Source organism: Haliotis rufescens, unplaced genomic scaffold, assembly GCF_023055435.1.
Source record: "Haliotis rufescens isolate VD_foot unplaced genomic scaffold, xgHalRufe1.0.p SCAF_10, whole genome shotgun sequence".
Lineage (NCBI taxonomy): Eukaryota > Metazoa > Mollusca > Gastropoda > Lepetellida > Haliotidae > Haliotis > Haliotis rufescens.
The window spans coordinates 43,971,592-43,998,364 of record NW_025963780.1 but is presented as its reverse complement, the minus strand read 5'-3'; the positions used below and the strand labels follow the sequence as shown (position 1 = coordinate 43,998,364).

Below are 26,773 nucleotides of genomic sequence, written 5' to 3'. Positions count from 1 at the left end.
CGTATTCGGCCGGAAACAAAACGTTATGTCGAATTAATAGATTTACATGTTAACTCCTTCCTTTTAGAACTCGCTGTGCTGAGCTGCCCCATGTTATCGTAGGTTCGAATCCCAAATTCGTTTTTTTTTATAATCATTGGTGTATCAGTACCACACACGAGCTCGTGTGTTTCATATTTTAAAGCGGCGTTACGCCCATCTGCTTCCTTACTCCGTTAGACCATCACGCTTTCCTCCCACATTAAGCTAACGTGTCCTGATTTACATGAAAAACTGTCCTCATCCGCGTAAAGAACAGAATTAAACTCGTTTCAGAAAGTTGACATCAGCCCGGCGAACACGCCGCATCCCTAGTTCTGTTTGGGTGGTCAAAATGAGTTTGCTCGTAGTTGACCTGACGTGACCCGTGGAGGGGTCCCTAAACTTGACACTGAGACGTATCGGCGGATGTATCTCACAGGACCCTGTTTCACAAAGCGATCTTAGCGCTAAAACGATCGTAACTCTCATACTCCATCAAAGACTTACAAGAGTATCGCTAAGGTCACTTTCTGTCACTTGGTTTCACTGTTGTCTTATAGAAAAATACCCGCAGGAGACGCAAATCGCGCAAAGGTTAAGATTATCGCAAATGGTTCTGAAAGAAACAAATATTAGCCACATGTGAGGTGTTGCTTTGATAGATGTAAGTCAATGTACAGTGCAACCCTGTCATTCGGGAAACCCCGCCGAGCGAATGATTCCCGTGGAAATTGTTTATACACTTACTGGGGCCATTATGACGAAACCCTGATTCGTTAATCAGGGAAAATATTAAACCATGAAATTTCACTTTGGTCAGTGACGTGTGGCTTAATACAGTTTCACCGCATGTGAATGCGGCTGTAAAATGGTTTCACTGTATGTTAATGCGGTTGTGATAAGGTTTCACCGTATAAGAATTCAGCTGTAACAAGGTTTTACTGTGTGAGAATGCGGCTGTAACAAGGTTTCACTGTATGTGTATTCGGCTGTAACAATGTTTTACTGTATGTGAATGCGGCTGTAACAAGGTTTCACTGTATGTGAATGCGGCTGTAACAAGGTTTCACTGTATGTGAATGCGGCTGTAACAAGGTTTTACTGTATGTGAATGCGGCTGCAACAATGTTTTTACTGGATGTGAGTACGGCTGTAACAAGGTTTCACTGTATGTGAATGCGGCTGTAACAAGGTTTCACTGTATGTGAATGCGGATGTAACAAGGTTTCACTGTATGTGAATGCGGCTGTAACAAGGTTTTACTGTATGTGAATGCGGCTGTAACAAGGTTTCACTGTATGTGAATGCGGCTGTAACAAGGTTTCACTGTATGTGAATGCGGCTGTAACAATGTTTTACTGTATGTGAATGCGGCTGTAACAAGGTTTCACTGTATGTGAATGCGGCTGTAACAAGGTTTCACAGTATGTGAATGCGGCTGTAACAAGGTTTCACTGTATGTGAATGCGGCTGTTTCTTTATTACCTTCTGTCATCTGGAAATACCAAGAACCCGGATGTGCTGCAGCGTCTCCTGGCGTGATGAACAAGACGGAATGAAGCTTGCACGACTTGTCTCCCTTGTTATAGAAGAATGACCCACATTTGAGAGCGTTGTAACACTTGACGGCACACCACGTCAGACTGAAGGCATCGCTGTAACTGTTGATCAGGTACGTCGTCATCAGCTTGTTGTCAAACTGGGGAAGTCGTATCGCCAAGCCGTCTCCTTTCGCCTGATTCGCCAAACACAGCAGCAGGAGGACCAATGGACAATCCAGAAGTGACGTCATTTTGAAAGTTCGACTTCGTTGGTGTTGGAAAATGTTCAATAAAACTTTACAAAAACAATCGTTTGTGATTACATTCAGATTGTTTGAGAGACAGCCAGAGACGGTAGGTTCTGTATCATCAGGTATATCGACAAAAACATTATCTCGTAGTCATAGGGTCGCTTTGTCGACGAAACACTTTTAATATCTCTACACTGACATTGATCTGGTGGTTTCGTAAGTGGAAGAGTCACTGTGTCGTCCTGTCGATATCTCCCCAAACCCTGGGAGTAAACAACTAATATTTCTTCTCTAACAAACTAAACTAGTTTTTAAGTGTTTTTTTGGACAGTAGACGTTTGATGTTCGTAGGCTAATGAAAAATACATGGATAGACTTGATGTATTATTGTCCTGACTTGGTGAGGTTCCCATTCACTGCGGAGCTGTAAAGCAGGTAATGGATCTGCCCCGGGGGCTAAGCTGATTCAGGGACAACAAACTTGGCTCAGGAGTCTGCTGCGAATCAAATCTGCAATGAGAGGAAACGTCTTGAATAAACTATGTTCCAAGAAATTGAAAAGATGAAAGGATGAAAAGTGTTCGATATTCCCTTTCATAATTGAACACGCTATTCTTGTAAGTATATACATTGCATATGGTTTCGATGACAGTGCCAGTGTTCATCTATTATTTTCTGCTTTTTTTGTACTCTTCTTTATGGAGGATTAAAAGGTTATATATATCGAGCCAGCTTGGGTATCACGTGTCATTGTTACACAAAGAGTCGTTCGTGATATCAGTGGTCGATTATGATCTTTAATTCTTTACGTGATTTTCAAGTCAATCAAACTTATGTGACGTCATATATAAATCCACACTTGAAGGTTGAGCTAGCCTCTGTGCATCGAGTCATGTTAATAATTTTGTTCACTTTCCTGTTACCTATTTTAAAGATTTGATTAATCCCAAATATCGTTTGTTAATGTGTTCAGAGAATAAAATTATGTTGATATTGACATATTTTCAGATTATGTGGTATATATTCATAGAACTAGTTTTCTTTGCGCAACTGAGTATGAGTGGGAAAACCGACCGAGAGCCGGCAAATACCGACAAAATACATTATTGCATTTTTCTTCCGCGAAACAAGAGAACTTGAAATTTAAGCAAACATTGTTACGATATTATTCAGCTAGACTAATAAACTACAAAGTATGAAATTATAAGTATTGAACGTCGAGGTTCACACGAAAGTTTAACCAGCGCTTTTAAATCGTTCACACTTCAATGTACCCATCCAAACTGACGTTCAATTCTTATATGAACGTCAATTTCGCGGTCATGTGACCGACCTCTCGTCCAATGGAAAAGCCGTATATCGCGTAAACGTCAAATTAAAAAAATTATATACTTTTCACCGCTATGTTGCCTTTTAACGCCCAACGGAGTCTTCTAATTGGATAATCGAGACTGGTTATTCTCCGACGTTCACGTGTTATATTATATTGTATAAAACTGAACTACATCTCGGAAAAAGTGTTCGAACGTACGAGCGTCATATGATTTGCTGACGTGTAATAGTAGAACTCGGCGACGGAGGTACCAGGTACATGATAGAATGGAGTATACTTAAATGTTAAATACTTTCAACGATGTTAATATTAAAGTAACGAGATAACGTTTTGATGAGAGAAACTAAACACATGTACATGATTGTTCAGAGCTCTAGATTTAATATAACCTTCGCCAATATGTTCTCAAACCGTGTTCTAAAACACTCGTGTATTACCCAACGACATTGTTAAGTGAATGAGTGAGTGTATTTGGTTATACACCGCTTTGAACAGTGTTCGAATTGTGTCACAGCGTGTCGGCTTAATTTGGGGGGAAATCCCAAAGTAATGCTGATACTGCTAAAAGTGTCACGCCGAAGACCCGGGTTCAATTCCTCACATGGGTACAATATGTGAAGCCCATTTCTGATGTCCCCCGTCGTGATATTGCTGGAATATTGCTAAAAGTGGCTTAAAACAATACTCACTGTCATAACATAACAGATTTTATCATATAATGGGTAGGTTTCTCGACAGGATAAAGCCAACGGATAAAAACGATATAGAGATAGAGATGCAAATACGAGGGATGGTCAATAAGTTCATAGAACATGGTATCTAAATGAACCCAGCAGAAGATTTGATGATTGTATCGTATTCTGACATCTTTCACACCAGTGTCTACAAGAGTATAGGTGGTTACACCCATTAGTAATGTTACAGTACTTATTTGATGTGAGGTACCCTTGTTAAAATATGGATAGCTCCAAAACTGAGTATAGGGCTGTGATCAAATTTCTTACTTAAGGAGGAGTAAATGCTCGCCCAATTCATGAGCGCATGGTTAATGTCTACAGTGAGGATGCTCCTCAATATTCCACCGTAGCAAAATGGGCTAATGCGTTTAAGCGCGGACGTACATCACTTGAAGATGACCCACTGTCTGGCAGACCAGCAGATGTCATCACAGATGAAATTGTGGCCAAAGTTCAAAATATAATTATGACTGATCGCCGTACCAAGGTGGATGAAATTGCCTCAGAGTGTGGTATTTCTCATGGAAGTGTTTGCAATATCATCAATGAACGTTTGCGTATGTCTAAAGTGTCTGCCCGATGGGTACCTCGAAATCTGAATGCGCAAGATCGTCACCAACGAGTGGAATCAAGTCGAGAGCTCTTGGACATTTATAGGGCAGATCCAGAGAATACTCATGCTCGCCGCGTGACTGGAGATGAAACCTGGATTCATCATTGGGATCCAAAACCCAAAAAGGATTCTTAGCAGTGGAAGCACAAGACATCTCCGCCGCCAAAGAAGTTTAAGACTCAGCCATCTGCTGGAAAGATCATGGCCACCCTTTTCTGGGATTCCAAGGGCGTCTTAATGATAGATTATAAGCCACCAAAGAAGACAATCACTGGTGCTTACTATGCAGATCGAATGAAGAAATTGCGAAATGCAATCAAAGAGAAACGGCGCGGTATGTTAACTGCTGGTGTTTTGCTACTTCACGACAATGCACCTGTCCACAAGAGTAGAGTTGCGCAAGCCGCCATTCGTGAATGCAAGTTTGAACATTTGAATCATCCCCCATTTAGTCCAGACCTGGCACCAAGTGACTATTATCTGTTTCGAAATCTCAAGTCACACCTGCGTGGAACGAGATTCGCCAATGATGACGACCTCATTGCTGCCACAGAAGCTTGGTTTGGGGGGCAAGCAGAAGACTTCTATTTTCAGGGAATTGGTCAGAGAGTCTACAGCATAAATGTGAAAAGTGTATTCAAGTGCAGGGAGATTATATTGAAAAATTAAAAACATGAAAGTCCACTTACACCTTGTTTTTATATTGAGTTCTATGAACTTTTTGACCATCCCTCGTATCAAAGGTCAAGTAGGGACTACTTTCACTGTTTATTTATACAAACATGGCGTCGCCCTCGTCATTCGGCGATCGAGTCAGAATTAACCATCGGGAAACTGGATATACTGCAGGGATAATTGCTATCATTATCAAAAGAACAGTCTAATATACTGAAAATCAGTGCCTAACTGTGACGTAGCTAAGGCATTTTAAAAGTTTTGGCAACTTATAAATTGAGATATAAATTTCCAAACAATTTTGGGAGGGCACGAGGCATAGCCAAGCGGGATCAGTAGCCATATCTGTGCTTGTAGACCTCTGCGGCTTGAAAGCTTCACCACAAATTAAAATAGATGGATTTGGCTGAAATATGTTTGAATTGTTACCTTGTTTCGTTTGTCGCTGTGTGTACATCTGACTACACTTCTGACACACTTAACGTTATGACAGGACAGGCCGACTGTCAACAACGTCTGACCGTGGCCGTGACGTCTCATAGACTAGGGTTAGAGTAACTTCCCTTGACAAAGGTCGGTTACTCTAGCGGACAGACCGATGGATTGCCGCGAAAGGCAATTAAAAACACTTGCTGTTTTGCGTATATGTTGCTTCGTCACTGTATAATAAACAGATTTCAGTTGGAACTATATTGGCTACTGTCACTGTCCGACTGACACATCACTTTTACCCTGTCACGTAATAAATATTAATGCGCGCATTCAAGGAAAAGTCGCCGTGTCGGTGATGTTTGTGCGAGAGGGAAAGCGATTTTCAAGCACAGAAATAAAGAATAACATTACATGATAAAGAGGTTATCACGCTTGTGTGGAATAGACACCAAATGTATAAGCTCGCCAAGGCTCGCTAAATACAATGTTTATTCCTAATGCAGGATATTTACCATCCCCAAACACACTCGCGTGATAACCTCTATAACTAAAACAATATGAATGAATCGGGTGGTCCTTAGTTCTTTTAAGTCGTACAGTAAACTACGGTTATAACGAACTCAAAGGGACTACTAATCTTAGTTCGTTATAACCGTGATTCGTTATAAGCATATATACAGTATAACTCCAGCAAAAAGTCGGGACTAAAAAGTAGTTCGTTATATCCGTTTGTTCGTTATAAGCGTGTTCGTTATAACCGTAGTTCACTGTATATGATACACTGGATAATCGAAGATGCATGAAGTGCAACATCAGTAATGGAATTAAACAAGTAGTCCGTCAACTCACTATATCACCCTCCTGAGAATGTATACAATAGTGAGATACACACGCGTATTCACTGAGATCCAGTGATTGGGGTTATAGCAGGTTTAAGCAATATAATTATCACTTTAATTGAGGGCTGTGATATTGATTTTTGACAGCACACAATGTTCTGGCAGTATTAAAGATACAATCAGTCATCTATAACGAATGCTAACCCTCCAGAGAACAAACAGTCATCTGATACGTCTGGAAGTATTTGCTCAGACCTATTGAATGAAGGTAATAAAGACTCAAATTGACTGTTTCCTGTTTACTCTGTATGATGGTTCGGTGAAATGGTTTTAACGTCGTGTTCCAAATTAGTGCTCTTTTATATATAACAATGTCCATGCATGTGCTTGCATAGTCAGGTCCAGCCCACTGAGTGAGTGAGTGAGTGAGTGAGTATGGTTTTATGCCGCTTTTAGCAATATTCCAGCAATATCACGGCGGGGGCCACCAGAAATGGGCTTCACACATTGTACCCATGTCGGGAATCGAACCCGGGTCTTCGGCGTGACGAGCGAACGCTTTAACCACTAGGCTACCCGACCGCCCCCAGCCCACTGAGATACCATGCCGCAGTTTAACATGGATACCCCAGACAGACACGGGATACTGACTGCGCGCCGACCTGTCCTTGTTTTAGCCTCTTAGTGCCGAGCGCCAGACAGGGTAACAACAGCTACCATAGTTCAACGTCCTTTGGTATGACTCGGTTGGGTATCGAGACCTTCCGTTCTCCGGGCAGACGCTCTATCCACTACACCACGGAGGCGGTTCTCTCTTCACGATAGAGCAGGCCATGGAACCCCGGACCTTCCGTTCTCCGGGCAGACGCTCTATCCACTACACCACGGAGGCGGTTCTCTATTCACGATAGAGTGGGCCATCGAACCCCGGACATTCCGTTCTCCGGGCAGACGCTCGAGCCACTACACCACGGAGGCGGTTCTCTCTTCACGATGGAGTGGGCCATCGGTCCCTATACATTATTAGTGTCTACAGTCACACCCGCAGTACAACTGCTAACACAATAACCTTCCCCTGAAACGCACTGAATACTTTTTCTTGCTTACTTGACATTAAAATATTAATATTATATAATGATGACATAGATACATATTGAAATGTAAATAATTTTGCCTGAAGCTCGAGTATACTGTACAACAAGCATGCAAGTATGATCATCATCAATGTTGGTTTGTTTGTTGTTTAACGCCGCACTCAACAATATTCCAGCTATATGACGGCGGTCTGTAAGTAATCGAGTCTGGACCAGACAATCCAGTGATATCATGAGCATCGATCCACGCAATTGGGATCGATGACTGCATCAACCAAGTCAGCAAGCCTGACCACCCGATCCCTTTAGTCGCCTTTTACGACAAGCATAGTCACCTTTTACGGCAAGCACAGTCGCCTTTTACGACAAGCAAGGGTTGCTGATGTCTCATCCTCAATGTAAACCGATATACGACATACTTGGTGGCTTCTGACAATGCCCTCATAGCTATCCGTTCGAATTCTTAAATTATTAGAACTTCGGTCAAGGCTATCCTAACCGTATCACGTGAAATCTCATTACGTTATTTTCGACATATGTTTATAACGGCGTGTATGTGTATGTTGTAGAGCTGCTAGAAATGTTACTATATCAGCTCATATGAGAGCCTTAACAGAATTCCGAGAAGGAAATATTGGACACGTCCTACACATGAAATTAACAAATCAACATCTGTAATTTTTAAACAAAGTTAATTTCACCCCTCTCAAATGCCTATAATAACATATAAGATTCTTTCAGATACCGAGTGGAGCCATGTCCAACAGTATAAACCGGTATTTCATGCAAAGTTTAAACGTACAACTATACCCAAAACGTGTAAATACTGTAAGGTCTGCCATAAGACATACATCATTTGCAAACAATATAATACGAAGCTGAAATAGTTATACATGCAGTTCAATACCTCCATCACATTTCAGTTCATTATTTGATGCTCTGACTCATCGATAAACATCGCAAACAAAACAGGGCGAAGAACACACCATTGTCGAACTCCCCAAAAGCTATAATCTCAGTATTACACCACGGAGGTGGTCGACAGTGCTAGGAGAGGAAAGCAAACAGGGCTAAGAACTCAGCGACAATGACGTATGTTCTCAGACTGCCAAACGAATGTATCGGCGTCCCTCTGGTCTCACGTGTTTTTGCCAGTCAGTCTAATGTCACAACTGACACGACTCCCACATTAAAGCTGTTTGATGGCGACCTTAATGTACAGTTTTAATGAGAATCAGTCTGAAGCTTAACTCAATCATAGTTTACACTTTCCACACACACCCCTAAACACCCCGTGTCTGACTGTGTCGGCCATTAACAGAGCAATTTTGGGTTTCCTTTTAACCAATATGCACTATCCCACCAGCTGAGTTTGAATAGAGCCTGGGCATCGCTTGCACAGAAAATGATGCCATTTCCTTGTCAGTCAACTTTAAGCGGGAATCAGATTAGAAGCAATGCGAGCGTGACAGAGATAATTTCTAATACTATAATCGCGCAGTGCTAGTTAAAGTAGATTCGTGTATTTGCTTATTCGCTTTGTGTCGTATGGTGGGTGAAATAATCAATCCCAGGGATGTAGGACTGCATGTTCAGCAATGGTTAACGACTGCATTTTTTAAACCAAAACGTTTAATTCTATATTCTCTATTCTTTGTTTGTTTTACAATAACTCGAAAAGAGTTAATAATTTTGTTCACAGCGGGAGTTGAACAGACAGGGCTGCCTGTCTGATGGTGTTATAAGGATGCCTGTCTGCAGGTGTTCTAAGGATGCCTGTCTGCAGGTGTTATAAGGATGCCTGTCTGCAGGTGTTATAAGGATGCCTGTCTGCAGGTGTTATAAGGATGCCTGTCTGCAGGTGTTCTAAGGATGCCCGTCTGCAGGTGTTATAAGGATGCCTGTCTGCAGGTGTTATAAGGATGCCTGTCTGCAGGTGTAATAAGGATGCCTGTCTGCAGGTGTTATAAGGATGCCTGTCTGCAGGTGTTATAAGGATGCCTGTCTGCAGGTGTTATAGAATGCCTGTCTGCAGGTGGTATAAGGATGCCTGTCTGCAGGTGTTATAAGGATGCCTGTCTGCAGGTGTTATAAGGATTACTGTCTGATGGTGTTATAAGGATGCCTGTCTACAGGTGTTATAAGGATAACTGTCTGATGGTGTTATAAGGATGCCTGTCTACAGGTGTTATAAGCATGCCTGTCTGCAGGTGTTATAAGGATTACTGTCTGCAGGTGTTATAAGGATGCCTGTCTGCAGGTGTGATAAGGATGCCTGTCTGCAGGTGTTATAAGGATTACTGTCTGCAGGTGTTATAAGGATTACTGTCTGCAGGTGTTATAAGGATGCCTGTCTGCAGGTGTTATAAGGATTACTGTCTGCAGGTGTTATAAGGATGCCTGTCTGCAGGTGTTATAAGGATGCCTGTCGGCCGGACTGTCTGTGTGTCTCTGTGTCTGTCTATGGAACTGTGCGTCAGTACGCTGAAAGTACTGTGGTTAGGACATACAAGACATGTTTAGGAATGTGTTCACGTCCTAAACGGGATACACATTTCGTGTGTTCCATCTAAACACGTTAAGGGTCTAAACACATGAAATGAGATATAATCTCTTAGCCTAAACACCACCTAAACACAACATCCCCATAACATAAACATGTTTAGAATTTAAACACGTTTAAACATTCCAGAACTTCAACATGTTTAAAAATATTTAGAATTTATACATGTAAAAATATAGTGCCTTTATTAGGCAATAAGTCAAATATGGATACGATGTATAATATATATTGGACAGGCACCTGTATAACACATATACCACGAGAACTAACTTGCTACAATATCAACATTAAAACAAATCAAGCTGAGTTATTGTGACTAGGACAATTTGCACTTGTGACGACAACAGTCCCAGTAATAGAGATGGTAGCGTCATTGACTTCAAACCTAGAGATTGCAGGTACACATCCCGACTATGTCTTAAAAGTATTGTGTTTATAAATGTGTTTTTGCTTTATGACTAATAGTAAATGATTGTGTTCGATTTGAAAACCAAGATAGTCGCGTTTTGACAAAGGTATTACCAAGTTAAAATTGGTTAACTGATTTACGTCACACTTCGATTGACAAGAGTTGACCATACCTGCTGAACCCGAGGGGTGTGGTATCCTGGTTAGCAGCCTCCAAATGACGTCATCGGTAAAGAGATTAGTGTCATTTTCTTTATTCAAAATGAATAAAAGCATTTTATTGAATATGATTACCAAGATAGTATATGATATGCGTCAGTGAAATTTTACTTCTGATTGTTGATATAAATAATTTAATATTTGTTATATGTCGTTTGAAACAAGCGGTTTTTTAAGCGTCTTGACATTTTATATACATGATATAGGAAAGGTACAATGGCCGCTATGTCAAGCCATGTAAAACGTGTTTGTCTCTCATAGTTTTACAGCACATAGTTGTCGTGTTTCTCTGTCTCTTTGCAGCCATTATTATATCTAAGGTTGCATTTCATGCGTTTCATTTCGGCGACTGCCGTGATTATCATTGATTAACACAGATTAACACAAGTTAAGTCCTGTTAACCCTGTATGTGGTCACCTAGATTGACTTGGGTCAAGCAAATTTCTCTCATCGATCGCCCGTAGTATTCTCTCGTAGTATTCGTTCAGGGAACGGAAGCCGACAATGAAAATATCTATCTATCTATCTATCTATCTATCTATCTATCTATCTATCTATCTATCTATCTATCTATCTATCTATCTATCTATCTATCTATCTATCTATCTATCTATCTATCTATCTATCTATCTATCTATCTATCAAGGGGCCGTTGTACAAAGCGATCTTAGCGGTAAGGTGATCCTAACTCTCACACCTTAACATAGACTTACGACAGTCGTAGCGATAAGGTTGTTTTGTACAACGGCTACCTGATCAGTACGATGGACTCTCAGCTGTTTTAGTTATAGCCCCGACCCAACCCCATCTCCACCACATCCCCCTGTATCCCCGGGACCCGTGAAGATTCCGGGGTAAAATGGGTCTTCGGCAACCCATGCTTGCTGTAAAAGGCGACTATGCTTGTCGTAAAAGGCGACTAACGGGATCGGGTGGTCAGGCTCGCTGACTTGGTTGATACATGTCATCGATCCCAATTGCGTGGATCGATGCTCATGCTGTCAATCACTGGATTGTCTGGTCCAGACTCGATTATCTACAGACCGCCGTCATATAGCTGGAATATTGCTGAGTGCGGCGTTAAACAACAAAACAAACAAATGTTTCCCCGGACCATGACGCTTTCCTTGCTGCAGCATAACCTGCTACGACGTATGTAGTGCCATGAACATTAACCTGGTGCAAAATGTAAAATAATTCCAACTATGGCCTGCCATGAAGGATGCCGGAGACAGACTGACAGTCTGAAGGAGATACGCGAGAAGGCGAACAAGTCTTGCCCTTGAATTTTTGGGAGAGGTTTTTCGTCACAACTTTTTAAAACTGTCTCAGCCTGTCAGTGGTCCATGTTCATATCCAAATGATATTATCTTAATTTTTGTGGCAAATTAAAGTTAAATAACACAAGATTTTCGCCTGTAATTGTTTGTATGAATGTATCGCATGTTTCTTTACAAAAACTAGAAATTATGGAAAATGGGGCGAATATATCAAATTATGTTACATTAACCAACTTTTTTTTATAATCAATACAATTTCCATGTCCAAATGGAAATGGCATCTTTGCACCCAGAAATATTTCAGCATTCTTTAAGTAAAATACATGTGAACTATTTACAGTGCGTTTTGGCAGTTTGGTATTGGCCTCAAAGTTACCATTATTATAAACATATCATAAATAATTTCATTAATAAACGGAATTCACGTGGAATGTTAATTTATTGTGACTAAGGCTAATCCCTTACTTCCAGATATTAATTGACCTGTCTCACCAACAACAAACAGGGGATCAATCCTTGTTTAAACGCGAAGAGATACAGTATACTGCAGGTTAACTATACTAATTAACTAATTGAGGGTTAAATGACATTGTTTACTTAGTGCTTAAATGGTTGGGTGCTGAAATAGTGACACATAAATAAACTATTCTTCTTCTTTTTGTTCATTTTCAAATACACCTTTGTGTATAACTTCCTTAACAGCTTACATATGTAATTTCTGAGTTCTGTTGGAACGATAATTTAATATCTAATTTAGAAAACATTATATAAATTATCTTCCCTCACGCAGAAAAAAACAAGCATGGAATTCTCCGTTCATTTTCGATAATTGGGTTTGCATTAAAGAGGCGATTTAAGCAATTTAACCAAGTTTTGTGCCTTGTGTAATTATAGATGAAGAAACACAATAAATACAATTCGCATTTATATAAGTAAAGCAAACTATCAATTAAATCTGAATACGTCAATGGGAAAAAATCTTGATCTTAAAAGTACAGGTATTAGTATTCATATTCCACTTGTTAATAATTTGGATTTGTAACATTTTTAAAAAATTTCTTGCATCGGTTGTACAATACATTTACAGTCGTAGTTTGTTGACTGAGCCCCTAGAAATATTTTAAACATTGCATTTTTAGCAGTTTCGTGCCGTCTGGACAATATTCATACCAACCAATGTAATTAGTCAGTGGCAAAAGTAAAGTCAAATAAACAAAGATGGCGGATGCAGTAAAATTTCGAAAAAAATTGGGAACAGCTTCTGCGCACCAGGGCCCACTTGCACAAAGCGATCTTAGCGCTAAGACTATTGTAAGCCTATGTTAAAGTACGGGAGTTACGATCATCTTAGCGCTAAGACTATTGTAAGCCTATGTTAAAGTACGGGAGTTACGATCATCTTAGCGCTATGATCGCTTTGTGCAAGTGGGCCCTGGTCTGCGAGCAATACTGCTACAAACGTGCAATGTCTGACCCTTTCCCATATTAAAGCATATTGAGAAAAGCTTACCTTGTACTTACTTACCTTTTGTAAAACATGAGACATCAATACAATATACATCCCCGTGTTATGAGTTTTCGGACGCTGAATAAACATTCATAGTTTTTTCACATGAACAACCGTAAAACATCTCATTTATTTATAAAATACAACGTTATCATAAAAACAAGCCATGATCGGAGTATTTACAATTTCTGTGTGATGCCACACCCCTCGTTATAGTGCAAGTATTCGTGATAGAAACCGTATGATGTCCGGAAACTTAAGATCAGACAATAAAAGTATTGTGTTATGAATAATAAAGACATGTTTGGTGCTAAAAGCTCTGATAAAAAAACAGGACAATCCGCGACGGTTTTTAGGAGTATTTTCTTTTAAATCTTTGTTTATATATATTTACGCGGAAGATGATTTTTCCGAGGACTACTGTTTAAAAAACGCGATTTTCCGCGGAAATTTCACATTATACCAATAATATACCGTACCATTAAACCGTACAAACCAAATTCAACACTTTTAAGTAATAATGATATAGCTTTCATCCTCAGTGCAATCCACTCAGTTGGGTAATCTGCTATGCACACGAGAGCATGTTACAAATCACTTAGCGGCATCCCGTACAAAGCAATCCTAGCTCAGCACAAATCGATTTCAACACTTTCAAGTGATTATAATATAGAAGTCACCGCCAATGCAATCACCTCCGACTGCTAATCGGCTCTGTGCATTTGACCATAAAGTCTACACACATACTTGTTTTGGTTTTTTGCAGTGTATATAAACTAAGCGGCAAATGAAAGTATAGGTGGGCAATTTGTAATTTTCCTAAAAACAGCGATAACTAGTGGAAAGTGGGTATTGGGAATATGACTGCCCAGGAACAGGAACCAAAAAACACCTCACCCGAACGCGCCACCTTTGACGGCGCTCGTGCGGGGACAAAAAATGAGGAAACGGGTTTCCCGCCTATGGCATAAACTGCACGTGCATGTAACCTGTATGAATGCGTTCGTCTGCAGGGTATAACCACACGTGATGAAAGCATACAAAAGAAATGCCACGACTGTCACAGGAGCAGAGAGAGAGCCATCGGTATGTCCGAAATGAGGGGGAACACTGGTCAAAATTGCCAGAAGGTTTAGTTGTACACCATTGACAGTAGCCAGGCTGATTCAACGGTACAGGCAGACAGGGAGGACACAGGACAGTCCTAGAACCGGATGACCCTGTGTGACAACACCACTGGAAGACGGTCAGATACGGCTCATTCACCTGCGAAACAGATTCGTAACGGCGACGGCGACGGCAGCAACAGCGTTGGGACATCCCATTAGCCATCGTACAGTACCACGACGACTTCAAGCGCTGCTGGAATCCGAGCGTATCGTTCCGAGGAATGGTACTGACTGCTCAACATCGACGCCTGAGACTGCGATGGGCGAGGCAGGTTCGACACTGGCAAGTGAGAAATTGGCGTCGAGTGCTGTTTACTGATGAAAGTCGGTTTAACTTGTTTGGAAATGATGGCAGAGCACGAGCTTATCGACGCAGAGGGGAACGTTTGGCGCCGGCGTGTATTCGAGAGGTTCATCCATTCGGCGGGGGAGGTGTCATGGTGTGGGGCGGTATTTGTGGAGATCAGAAGACTGATTTGGTGATTATACAGGGAAACCTGAACGCTGTGCAGTACAGAGACCAAGTGTTGCAGCCAGTTGTGCTTCCGTTCTAACAAAACCAACAGCAGGGGACATTTTTTCAACACGACAATGCCAGGCCCCATACTGCAAGACTGATTCAGAACTTTCTAAACCAGTAGAACGTTGACGTTTTGCCCTGGCCTGCCCATTCATCCGATATGAATCCTATTGAACATGTGTGGGGCCATCTTGACAGACAGATTAGAGCACGCCATCAGCCTCCCGTCAACAGACAAGAATTACAGCAGGCCCCGAGAGACGAGTGGCAACGGATTCCAGTCCACGTCATCAGAAGACTGACGTCATCGATGAGGAGGCGTATCACAGCATGCATTGAGGCAGCTGGAGGTCATACACGCTATTACACGCTCCTCTCCCCAAAAAGCACATACAAACGTCGAACAAATGGATAGCGCGTATTTTTGTGCTTAAGTCACTTGGACATTGTTTAGCTTCATAAACTGTTCATAAGAAACATGTCAGACATCTTTGACATCATTGTTGACTTAGTCTTAGGAGATGATGTAAACATTAGGGGAAATTAGCTCAAGTAAATACAGAAACAGAGGGTCTAAAATTGCCACAGTGTTAAGGCCGAAAGTCTTTTTTGGATTTAAATTGTGATTAAGGAAGTAGAGGGTATAGAGAGAACAAGATAACAAATCTTAACAAAACCTACCTGCCAAACGAGTGCTAGTTCGTTAGTTTCCGTAAGCCTAACGACTGTATGATTCCCAATTAGATTAGAAAGTCACAAACTGTGATGAACGCAGCGTGTGTTCGATGAAGATGAATTACAGCCCCTCAGATCTTTGTTTACAGATTACACCTTGACCAATGTTCAGTGATATAACTTATTAAGATATTGAAGCTACATGGCCGCCCATAGTTTCGAGGAAATGTCAGGGCTACACTTCGTGCACAACAAATATATATGAATGTATAAAATGCCTCACCTATGTGTACTTTAATAATGCAAATCGACAAAGTAGATGTACAGATGCCTCGAGAACATTTTTCACACATGAATGAGTTCAACCTTGGCAGTCAACTAGTACAGGTAAACATGGCTTTAAATGCGCATGTGTGTCAGGTTGCCCTAACCTCGCAGTCACATCTGTACACAAAAACAAGTGCATAGCCTAAACAAGGCTATATGCAGTTCTTCAGTCGTTTCAATAATGCAGTGCGCTGTCACAGCATGTTGTGTAGATCTGTACAGCACAATGTATTTATTTAGTGTGTCTCAGGTCCAGGCTCTTAGTCGTCCCAGACGAAAATTGAAGACGGAGTTTCTTTTAAAATGTATTTATTTGCCTGTAACATGAAACGTCAACATGAGAAAAGAGTTGAGTGCTGTTGGCCAATCCTACCAGGCTGACAGGTGACAATGTACTGTCCATATTATACATGATGTATATAATAATGATAAGAGTAGTAGTGTAGGTAAGGGGGGAAATAGCATGAGACCGGTACACCCATGATGTGGCCAGATTTATACCCCAATACTGCTACTACAAGAGGGGATTTTTTTCTTTCTTCCATTAAAATGATTATGCTATTCTACGATCGACATGGCATTAAGCTAGGACGAATGCCCCCAAATAGGTGTACTCCCAATTAAACATTTGAGGTACATAGGATATATAAAAATGCCAAGAGCATCCCTACCAAGAGAAGCATACACCGAAATTCGTTCGGGCACTTTATCTGTTCGAGCATCAAAACAGAAGTACCACATTTCACATGGTAGATATATGCGAATTCGTGGAAGCCACGAGGAGCAAGAAACGAAACAGGAAGAAGTATTGGAGGCCTATGACTGTCTCGGAAAAAGATACCCTTGTCTATTCCTATCCGATAGAGAGAAACAAATCTTGGAGTATTTAGGGTATACTTTCTACGAGCGGCACCAAATTCCAAAGCAGTTTCTAGAGATATATCTATGCGTCTTCCGTCCTGCAATCCAGACTGGCAAGATACAAGACTTCGTTTTCTTATACAACAGACATCAAAGCCTCGGCAAACTTCGTATTATTTCCTCTAGAGAAAGTGACAGAAATCCACACAACCAATGCGGGGACTGTCTCTCCACTTGTCCTGCACCACCAAGCATCTTCGAGGATCCTACTTCCACTTGCAAATGCAGTGCCACAGACCACTGCATCGATAGCAAGAAATGGATAAACAGATTCACCACCATACCACCACCAGAACAGCGGCTGCCCCAGACCAGATAGCAATCCCTAGTTTAATATAGAAAATCTGTACGACAATGAGTGTGCTGGGTGGTGTATCTAATTATCGATACTTACCAAAACTCTAGCAGAGCAGTGCCAATGTGGAAAAAACGACTTCCGAAGACTAGCAGGTGAAGGTGACTTCCCCGATCCACCCGGGAGGAATCCACCCATCCTACAATTAATACCAAACCACGGTGGTCCAACAGATCTAGAACTAAATTATTACCAGCACCACCCATTTCCAAACATAGGAAAGCATTACTAGAGCGCCATTTTCTGCAGGGCAACCAGGGTTTTCGGCTACCTTTTCTCCCAAAAACCTAATATCCCAAAAAGTAGCAGAGAATTTACAATTAAACTTTGGTAGCCCAATGTATATAGAGCAACTTTGGAGACAACATTCCAAAGAATGGGTCTGCGAACTGCAAAATCTATTGCGCAAAATCTATTGCTAGAAAATGCATACCAAAGCAACCTAGTACCAGATATTGCAAACGTAGACTATTTGGCAGGAAATCCCGCTAGAAGGTCTACCAACATTTGTGGACGATTTGTATGTGTTTGAGTATCTACACCGCAAAGAATGTGTACACAAAAAAGGAAAATTGTTATGTACGGGAGAAGATAGTTCTGTGCAATATATAGTATCGAGAATATCTGCAGCAGTACGAACAATTATGGGAGAAACTCCAGATTGGGAACGAAGAGGACATATACATACAACAATTTTGCATACTATTTCTGCACATACTGAAACCAAAAATAGTGCAATACTGAGTACATTTGCAAGAATAGAGCAAGATACAGAGCAGAAAGCAATAAAGAAGTGGGAAGAACTATATCCAGAAAAAGAGGCACATGGCTTATTTGTGGCAAAGATAGATGTCTCTGAAATACCTATAGAGGAATTGCATGCCTCTTTGCCAGACTTTGAAAGACAACTTCTAGCACACAGCTATGGTTTGTATTCTATAGACTACACGAGGGACTTTTCTGGTTCACTCGATAGAGTAGCTCTCGTCGAATATCTCTGCAAAGAATATGGTTTCCGAGAACAAGGCGACCTCACAGCAGCTATCCAGGAAAATACTCCAACGATTCTCGAAAATACAAATAGCGTTGGGAAAAATGTCTGTGCATGGCTGCATACCTACAATGCCTATACAACAAGAACGAAGTTCTACAACAAAGTCGTGTCAAATTTCGAAGCAGGAGAAATACGAGAACAACTGGGTGGACACCTTGCAGACTATGTGGACTGTCCAAACAAACATTCACTGGACTAAAATATCATCCATTCCAAACAATCCAAAACATGGAAATACCACCATTCCAAAATTTGTCAAGGTCATATTTCCAAGCTTGGATTTGTTTGGATATGTTTGGATACAACATGTCATAATCATATCTGTTAAACGTTGTATAACGTTTGACCTTATGTGAGATTAGTAATGACATGAAAGTAAATAATTAAGAGAATTTTGGCACTATTTAACACGAAAAGACCAAATCATGAGCAAATTTAACTAAATGAATTTCTGTCATTTAAAGTGGCTACTCTTTATATTTAATTTCTTATCTTGCTTGTCTATAATCATATGACATTGACTATGAACTTTGAACAATTAAACAAATATTTTGTTTTCCCATACCGACTTACGGTTGTTGTAGAACAAAGACTGTTTCGACAATAAAGGTCCTTATTATTATAATTTGTACTAATGAACATATTTACATAATAGTACTAGGTATAAATGAAGTTTGATAAGAGTTCGAACAAGAATATGAACTTCGAATTATCTCAGAATTATGCGTAACACATAGGGCGGGAAATTGTATAATTGGTCTGGAACTATCTGACGGTAATTCAAAACTGGAACAAGATTTCGTCAAATGAATCATTGAGCCAGGAATGCAACAATTTAAATGCTGCCAAAATGAATAAACATATCTGGAACAGAGTAGACTGTTCATGCGGACAATTATATGCTACGTCTATTGTCAATGAAGTTTATCACCCCATGTTATAGCATTTGTTTCATATAAAAGAAAGAAGCCAAATAAATGGGACAATTAGTTGTTATGAATAAGCTTTACCTCTGTTAAATATTACGCAACTAAAGGTGAATATGTTTATCAAATAATCAATTACAGTAATTAACCTAGTCTCCTTATTTATACACATTTTAGTTACGTATTGGGGTACAATATATAATACACAAATACACGGAATGATTTCTTATTTTGTCAATTTAATCATAACCCAAATCATACACATCGAACATGTGAAAATAAAAGTAGTGACTGACTTTATGATCAAGGGTATAAATACTCAATTGTATCTATTAATCCTAATAGTATAACAATAAATCCTGTGTATTTACTGAGCATATTTAGATACATCCGGATCTACGACCGCAGTCATATAATCAGTCAAGGGAAGTATATTAGATTGAATTAAAAATGTGCTAGCACTAAAACAAAATTCACCGTTATCCACGTGAGCCTAAACCTGGGAGAAATAAAGTTCTGTTTTGTTCTGAAGATGCTGTCATGATTAGTTGGCGCAAGTCTAGACTGTCCAATCAACGTGAATATACAAACCGTGATGTTACTTGACCAGTTGATGACACCTGTCAACTCAAAGTGCCCCTGGTCCTCCACCCACAATGTGTAATACTTTAGCGCACTTGATTGTTTTATTTGCAGTTATATCACTGTTAGGCTGAGTGATGAGAGAATACATTTTGTTGTTTTTGTTTAACGATCGTTTCTATACGATCGATCGTTTCAAGTACAAGCTAGGGGATGCAAACGTATAGAGGTATCTTTGTATTGCTGCAACAATGAATTGCAAGACACAGAAACAGCAGACTATTTGGTAGAAGATGCTCTCTGAATAGTTTCGACAACGCCTTTGTTTGTAGTACAACAAAACAATGGGAAAATCTTGCTGGTTGTCTAGATCGTTGCTTTGTGGTAGCAGATCGCCCACAAGGAACTATATTTGTAGCTTGGTATGCGCATACAACAGCTTGGAGAATAGCTGGAGTACGAATTTGTCCAACAACAAAGTGTGTAGAAGACGATACAAAATGGAATACAGCTATACAATGGACCATGGGAGATTTTGGCTTCCAAAACTGCCTAATATTCCGAGGAGAAATTCTATCCACAAACGGTCAGGTGTGGAACTAGGTCCTCTATATTGCTATACAAAAACATACAAAAACTATCTTGTGTGCAAGCAAAAAGCCAACACAACTACACAAAAACGCAATACATTGAAACGTTCTATTGCCACCCACAGAAAAAGTAGAGTGGGGGTGGAGAACAACAAAATGCCACGTTATAGGTAGAGATATGTCCAAATACAAACTACAAAGTATACACCATGTCCACAAAGGATAGAGGAAAATATCTATAAGACATACAAGAATGTCTACATACAGAAGAATGGAAAAGACAAGCTTATAATTATCTAGAAGAAAAACGAAAGCAAAACCAATCTTATGGAGAACAAAAACAAAAAGAACTAGATCTGCTATCTTCCCTAATGCGCCAAAAGCAAGAATATACACACATTTTGGACAATACACGAACGTTGGTAGAAGATATACCACGAATTCCAAAAACAAAGAAAATAGCAGAAATAGTAGACGAAAAAACTGTTTGGGCTATACTAGGATATCAAAGCCAAAACAAAAATTGGTCCTCCAACAGAGTTGTAGTTGTGCCAATAGAAGGAGGAGAAGTTGTTGTTGCAAAAGTGCTAGACAAATGCCATGACTTTGCAGAAAGCAATGTAGACAGATTCGAAAGAGAAATTTGCTGGAGCCCTAGAGATATGTTTCTTGTAGAAGGAAACAGAGCAGAAAACAACCCAGGGAAAGACGATACCGAACAAGTAGTATTGTATATATGCGTACAACCTGCAATTCTATTCTAGTCTAGTAGGGGTACAATTCTCTGGAATCCTATTTCTGTAGAAGAAGCACCAGACCCGCAAAAGCAAGCATCTTTGCAAGAAGAAGCTCTAGAAAAAGAATACGAGAAAATAGAAATCGATGCCACATACAAACTACTTCTAGTACATGCTCCACATACCAACAAAACAACAAAAAGCTCTAGACATGCCCGCAGGAGAGTACATTTGTAGAAAATATACCACTACAATCTTTAGAGGAAACAGAAGAACATTGCTATTCCTATTGACAGTTGGAGAAAATGGAGAATCTACTACAGATGTAGAAATCCCAATATACGGCTATTTCCTAGTAGAAAGAAATAGAACGGATTGGAGCTCTAGAGGAAATAGCGAGTCCTATGCTTTGCAAAATAGGAGAATGGAAAACAACAACAACAAAGAAGAAAGATAGAATAGTGCATATAGCAGCAACAGAATACAAATAGCCACACAGCAAAAAAACCCACAAATATATCACCATGGCTGAGAGGCACATGCTGAGTCGTCTGATATGGTATCGTGCCCGTAGTCGATGGAACTTGGCCAACTGGAGAAGAATGCATTGGTCTGACGAGTGTCGAATGCTGCTACGAACTGTTGATGGTCGAATACGTGTTTGGAGGCAACGTAACACTCGTTTTGCACCAAGGAACATCCAGAGGACCTTAGCATGTGACCGGGGGTCTGTCATGATATTGGGTTGTGTTTCCTTCGGCTGCAAACTTCCGCTGGTGACAATTCGTGGAAACCTGAATGGCAAACAAAACCAAGATGCCGTTCTTCGTCCAGTGGTAGTCATTTTGACAACCATACTCTTCAGACAAGACCTGTTTACATGGACGACAATGCTAGACCACACAGATCTCGGGCAGTTTTGGCTTATTTCCGTCAAGAAGCTATTGACACACTTCCTTGGCCGCCTGTAGTCCAAATCTTAATCTCACTGAGCATCTCTGGGACAGAGATGATCCCCCAGTTCAAAATCCTGCTGGCTTGAAGCCGCACTTCACGAAGAATGGATCCGTTTACTTCAGAGAAGCATTCAACGACTTGTAATGAGTATGAGGCGTAGGGTTGAAGCTGTGGTCAATGTCCGTGGATCATACACACATTACTGACGTTTCTGTCTTGCAAAATGTGACACCTGATATGGTCTGCTGATATCATGACAGTTACATGACAAAAAAAGGTTTTCAATATATTCTAATCCTTCAATTTCTGGTCTTTGGTAAAATTCCCTTCTGCTCATATTCTTTTGGAACACAAGATAAACTTGCTTTGGGACAACTTAAAAATTGCATCACATGAGGTTTACATTTTCGGCTTCTAACAATCGTTCATCTCGTTATAATAGTCATCATTAAGTGCCAAAAGTAACAGCTCACAAATATGGTGTGTGGCGCTTAACTTTTGTGCATGTGTATATATTTTTTTGCGCGAAGCCCTACAAACTATCTAACGATTTTACCGCCTACCTCATCTTTCATCACACCGATGGCTTTGTGCCTGTCCATGGGATCAACTGGATGGTTTCGAGGATAGTTGGACGTGTCAAATAGTTCTGGATTCGTTTTTAAGACAGGTTCACATCTTCTCCAAGATTCGTACACCATCTTATTCGAATAAATATGAGTCAGTATCGGTCATCAGGACTCTAAGATTATCACTACCATAGTGTTTCATCATAACGTTATAATGAAATTCATACAAAATTGTCTTTGCGTGTTCCAAAATGGAGAAGCCTAAGGAAACGGGTTGATTGAGAGTCATTGACACTTTCTCCATGTTAACGACCACCAAATTGTCCGAAAATATCTTAACATTTTTTAAATTTGGTTTTGATGTAAAAAGTCACAGTCTTTCTTCAGTTGTGATCAATTCCACTTGTTGACAGTTTCTGTCATTTCGGAGCTGTTTGCCATAGACAGCGGTGGAAAGTAATTTAAACAAATCTTTTGAAAAATCATATGTAACTTCTTTCCGTTTTTTAGTGTTGAAATCTATATAGGGTTTCATCCATCAAGATTGAGAAAATTTCAAGACTGTGTGAATATTGCCAAGTTTCAAACCTGAAGGTAAATAGAGCTGCAGAGTGCTAAAGTGAATAACATAGTGCGTCTTGTCCTTTAAGGTAGAAAACAGTTTGGTTCCTGTAGTTCCCAAACTCTTCTAGTTGATGTTTATGATAAGGAGAGAGAAATCCAAAAAGGGGTTGCTTTCTTCCGTTGGTGCTAAGGGCAAGGACTGATGTGCAAAGTGTAGATCACACAGGTATTTTAGATCACACTCTAACATATAGCCGTGTTGACCTCATTCAGCGAAGCACAAACGTCCACTACATACATGTACCGAGTAGACTCTACCGTTGCACTGTAACTCTTCTGAATATCGCAAAATGAGCCGACAAATGTTATTGCAACTTTCACTGAACAATCAAAAAGTTCACAAAATGTTCTCTAGGCAAATATTTGAGTTCATGTTCGTGAATACATTTGACGCACGACGTTTCTGTCGTAATATTACTTCCTCAGATAATCCACTGAGATAATGTTATAAACAAACAAGGCGTTATCTTCCCCATGGCCACCTGCAGCTGCCATTAAATATCCCTGGACAATGTACTGAGCATCCTTTGTCCAACTTAACGAGTTGCACTGTAGTTCACATACCCTGCATACCCTGCATACCCTGCAGGGATTCCCGTGTATTTCATAAGGTTTGGGGGCGGTCGGGTATCCTAGTGGTTAAATCGTTCGCTCGTTACGCCGAAGACCCGGGTTCGATTCCCGACATGGGTACAATGTGTGAAGCCCATTTCTGGTGTCCCCCGCCGTGATATTGCTGGAATATTGCTAAAAGTGGCGTAAATCCATACTCACTCACTCACTCACTCACTTACCACGCTGAACCTTCCCCTGTACCAAACACACTCAAGAAAGAAATATACTCTTTTGAAAATTATCCACACAAAATCTTCGACGTGCATCTGTTGCATCTGTTGTTTGATTAAACACTTATGCCTGTATATGGCCATGAACGGAAAGAACATGACACACCGCTCATTGATTCGGCTTGTATTTCTCTAGGTATTTCCAAGGTATAGGTGCCAAGTTTATCTCATATATGCAACATTTGAATTTGAACAATTTCCTATTAATTTCTGTACCTGTAAATGTAAGGGAAATGTTATATTTCTAACGTTTGAAATAAGGTTTGAATTTGTAAACTTTCCAAATTATTCCAAATGGTATATGCACACATGTCAATGTCTTTATTTGTGTTTTGTGTCGCTACCCCGTGGCATATATGACATAACACACCTGCCAGGATCATGGACGGGTAGGGACACAAATGTGCATTTCTACAACATTTCCACACATTCCCAAACTAGGCATACGTGTAATTATAATGCCGCAAAGTGAGATTGACCAATCAGAGAGCAGAACTACTAACCCCACAAGAACCCGTATACCGTCAGTAAACATGTCTTGTATATGTTTACATTTAAAACATATTTTTCACAAGTAAACCGATATTAAAAACAAACTTTCCTTAAATAATGTGTTGTGTTACGCCAACACGCCTGTTGAAAAATGTTTGATAACGCCCATGCACTTGTACTATTATTTCTGTGTTTTCCTTTCTGAAAATCTTTTGGATGTCAACATTTTCACAATAAAGTTGAAGGCGTGAGGAGGGTATGTCTCCAAAATTAGGCATTTTTTTATCCGACATCGATCTCTTGAGCTTCTTCATATGAGAGCTCTTAAACTTTGCTGTCGTTTGTTCTACAATAAAGACCCTGGTTTTCTCATTCAACCGATATTACATTTCATGGCAGAATATTTAACAATGGTCTTTTTACAATTCTTCTCAGATTATGACATTTTACAATTATGTTATTACAATTCTTTCCAGAGTATAAAATTTTACAATTGTGTTCTTACAATTCTTCCCAGATTATCACATATTACAATGAGGTTCTTACAATTCTTTCCTGAGTGTAACATCTTACAATGAGGTTCTTACAATTCTTCCCAGATTGTAACATTTTACAATTGTATTCTTACAATTCTTCCCAGATTGTAACATTTTACAATTATGTGCCTACAATCCTCCCCAGATTTATGATCTTACAATGAGGTTCTTACAATTCTTCCCAGATTGTAACATTTTACAATTGTATTCTTACAATTCTTCCCAGATTGTAACATTTTACAATTATGTTCTTACAATTCTTTCCAGAGCATAACATTTTACAATTATGTTCCTACAATCCTCCCCAGATTATAACATTTTACAATTATGTTCTTACAATTCTTTCCAGAGTATAACATTTTACATTTATGTTCCTACAATCCTCCCCAGATTGTAACATTTTACAATTATGTTCTTACAATTCTTTCCAGAGCATAACATTTTACAATTATGTTCCTACAATCCTCCCCAGATTATAACATTTTACAATGAGGTTCTTTCACTTCTTCCAAGAGAATAACATTTTACAATTATGTTTTTACAAATCTTCCGAAATATAACATTATACAATGGTCTTATTACAATTCTTCGCAGCTGGTGCTACAGAAGATTTTACAATGATGCTATTGATGGTCTAATGGTATGAGCCACAAGTGGTTTGTCAGTACACGCTGTGGTCTCGAATCGTCCTGAATTTTATTCTGTCGGTGATCCAGTGATTATTTACCCAAAGTGTTAAACATATACGTAAATTTCACTGCAACCCAACACGCCTTTGAATGAATGATTCAGAAATATTAAAATTTTGAGTATTTCAAAACACGTAAAAAATGTCACATTATTAAACACAAATTTAAGAAAATCTACCTTACCTGTCCCACCATGTACCGCCTCCCTGTACAATGACAGTAACTAACCGCGTTTTGTTTTCTCAGGTGAGGCTACAGCGTGACAATCTCACCTGTCAACTTAATTACAGGTAATGGCTGTAATGAACGCTGGCAATTTTCTCAACCATTTACGTTTCCACTATCATGGGTTCAGCCCGACCAGCAAGATAGCATCAGTGCACCGCAACCCGGCCTCCGGAACATCCTCCAACGTGGTTGGTTCGCTCCCATCGCACATGATTTACGTCATTGATCAGTTTGCAGTTCCCATAGCGTTAGCTGCAGGAATCACAATGCCAGACACACCATTGTCAAACACATTAAAGCTTTGCAATAAAACTGCTTTAACATTTTGCCGTTAAAGTAAATGTCTCTTATTATTAAATATATTTGTGACTAGGTGATGGATCTCACAGCAACACAGGGATCAAAGCGGGTTCAAGTCGCAAAGTTCTCTGCCCTCGGGGAGTTGGTGGGGGCACTTGACGCG

At 40.0% G+C, this 26,773-nt stretch overlaps 1 protein-coding gene across 1 annotated transcript in view; it reads right to left on the bottom strand.

The window, feature by feature from the left end:
• The window catches only part of LOC124117887 (C-type lectin lectoxin-Lio3-like), a 32,873-nt gene extending 6,401 nt beyond the window's left edge, over positions 1-26,472 (bottom strand). The window contains exons 1-2 of the mRNA XM_048391174.1: positions 26,266-26,472; positions 1,507-2,323 (exon numbers count right to left, since the gene is read on the bottom strand). Of these exons, the coding sequence (XP_048247131.1) occupies positions 1,507-1,813 (307 nt within the window). The 5' untranslated portion in view covers positions 1,814-2,323; positions 26,266-26,472. The remainder of the gene's footprint in view (positions 1-1,506; positions 2,324-26,265) is intronic.
• Between the last annotated feature and the right edge of the window lie 301 nt (positions 26,473-26,773).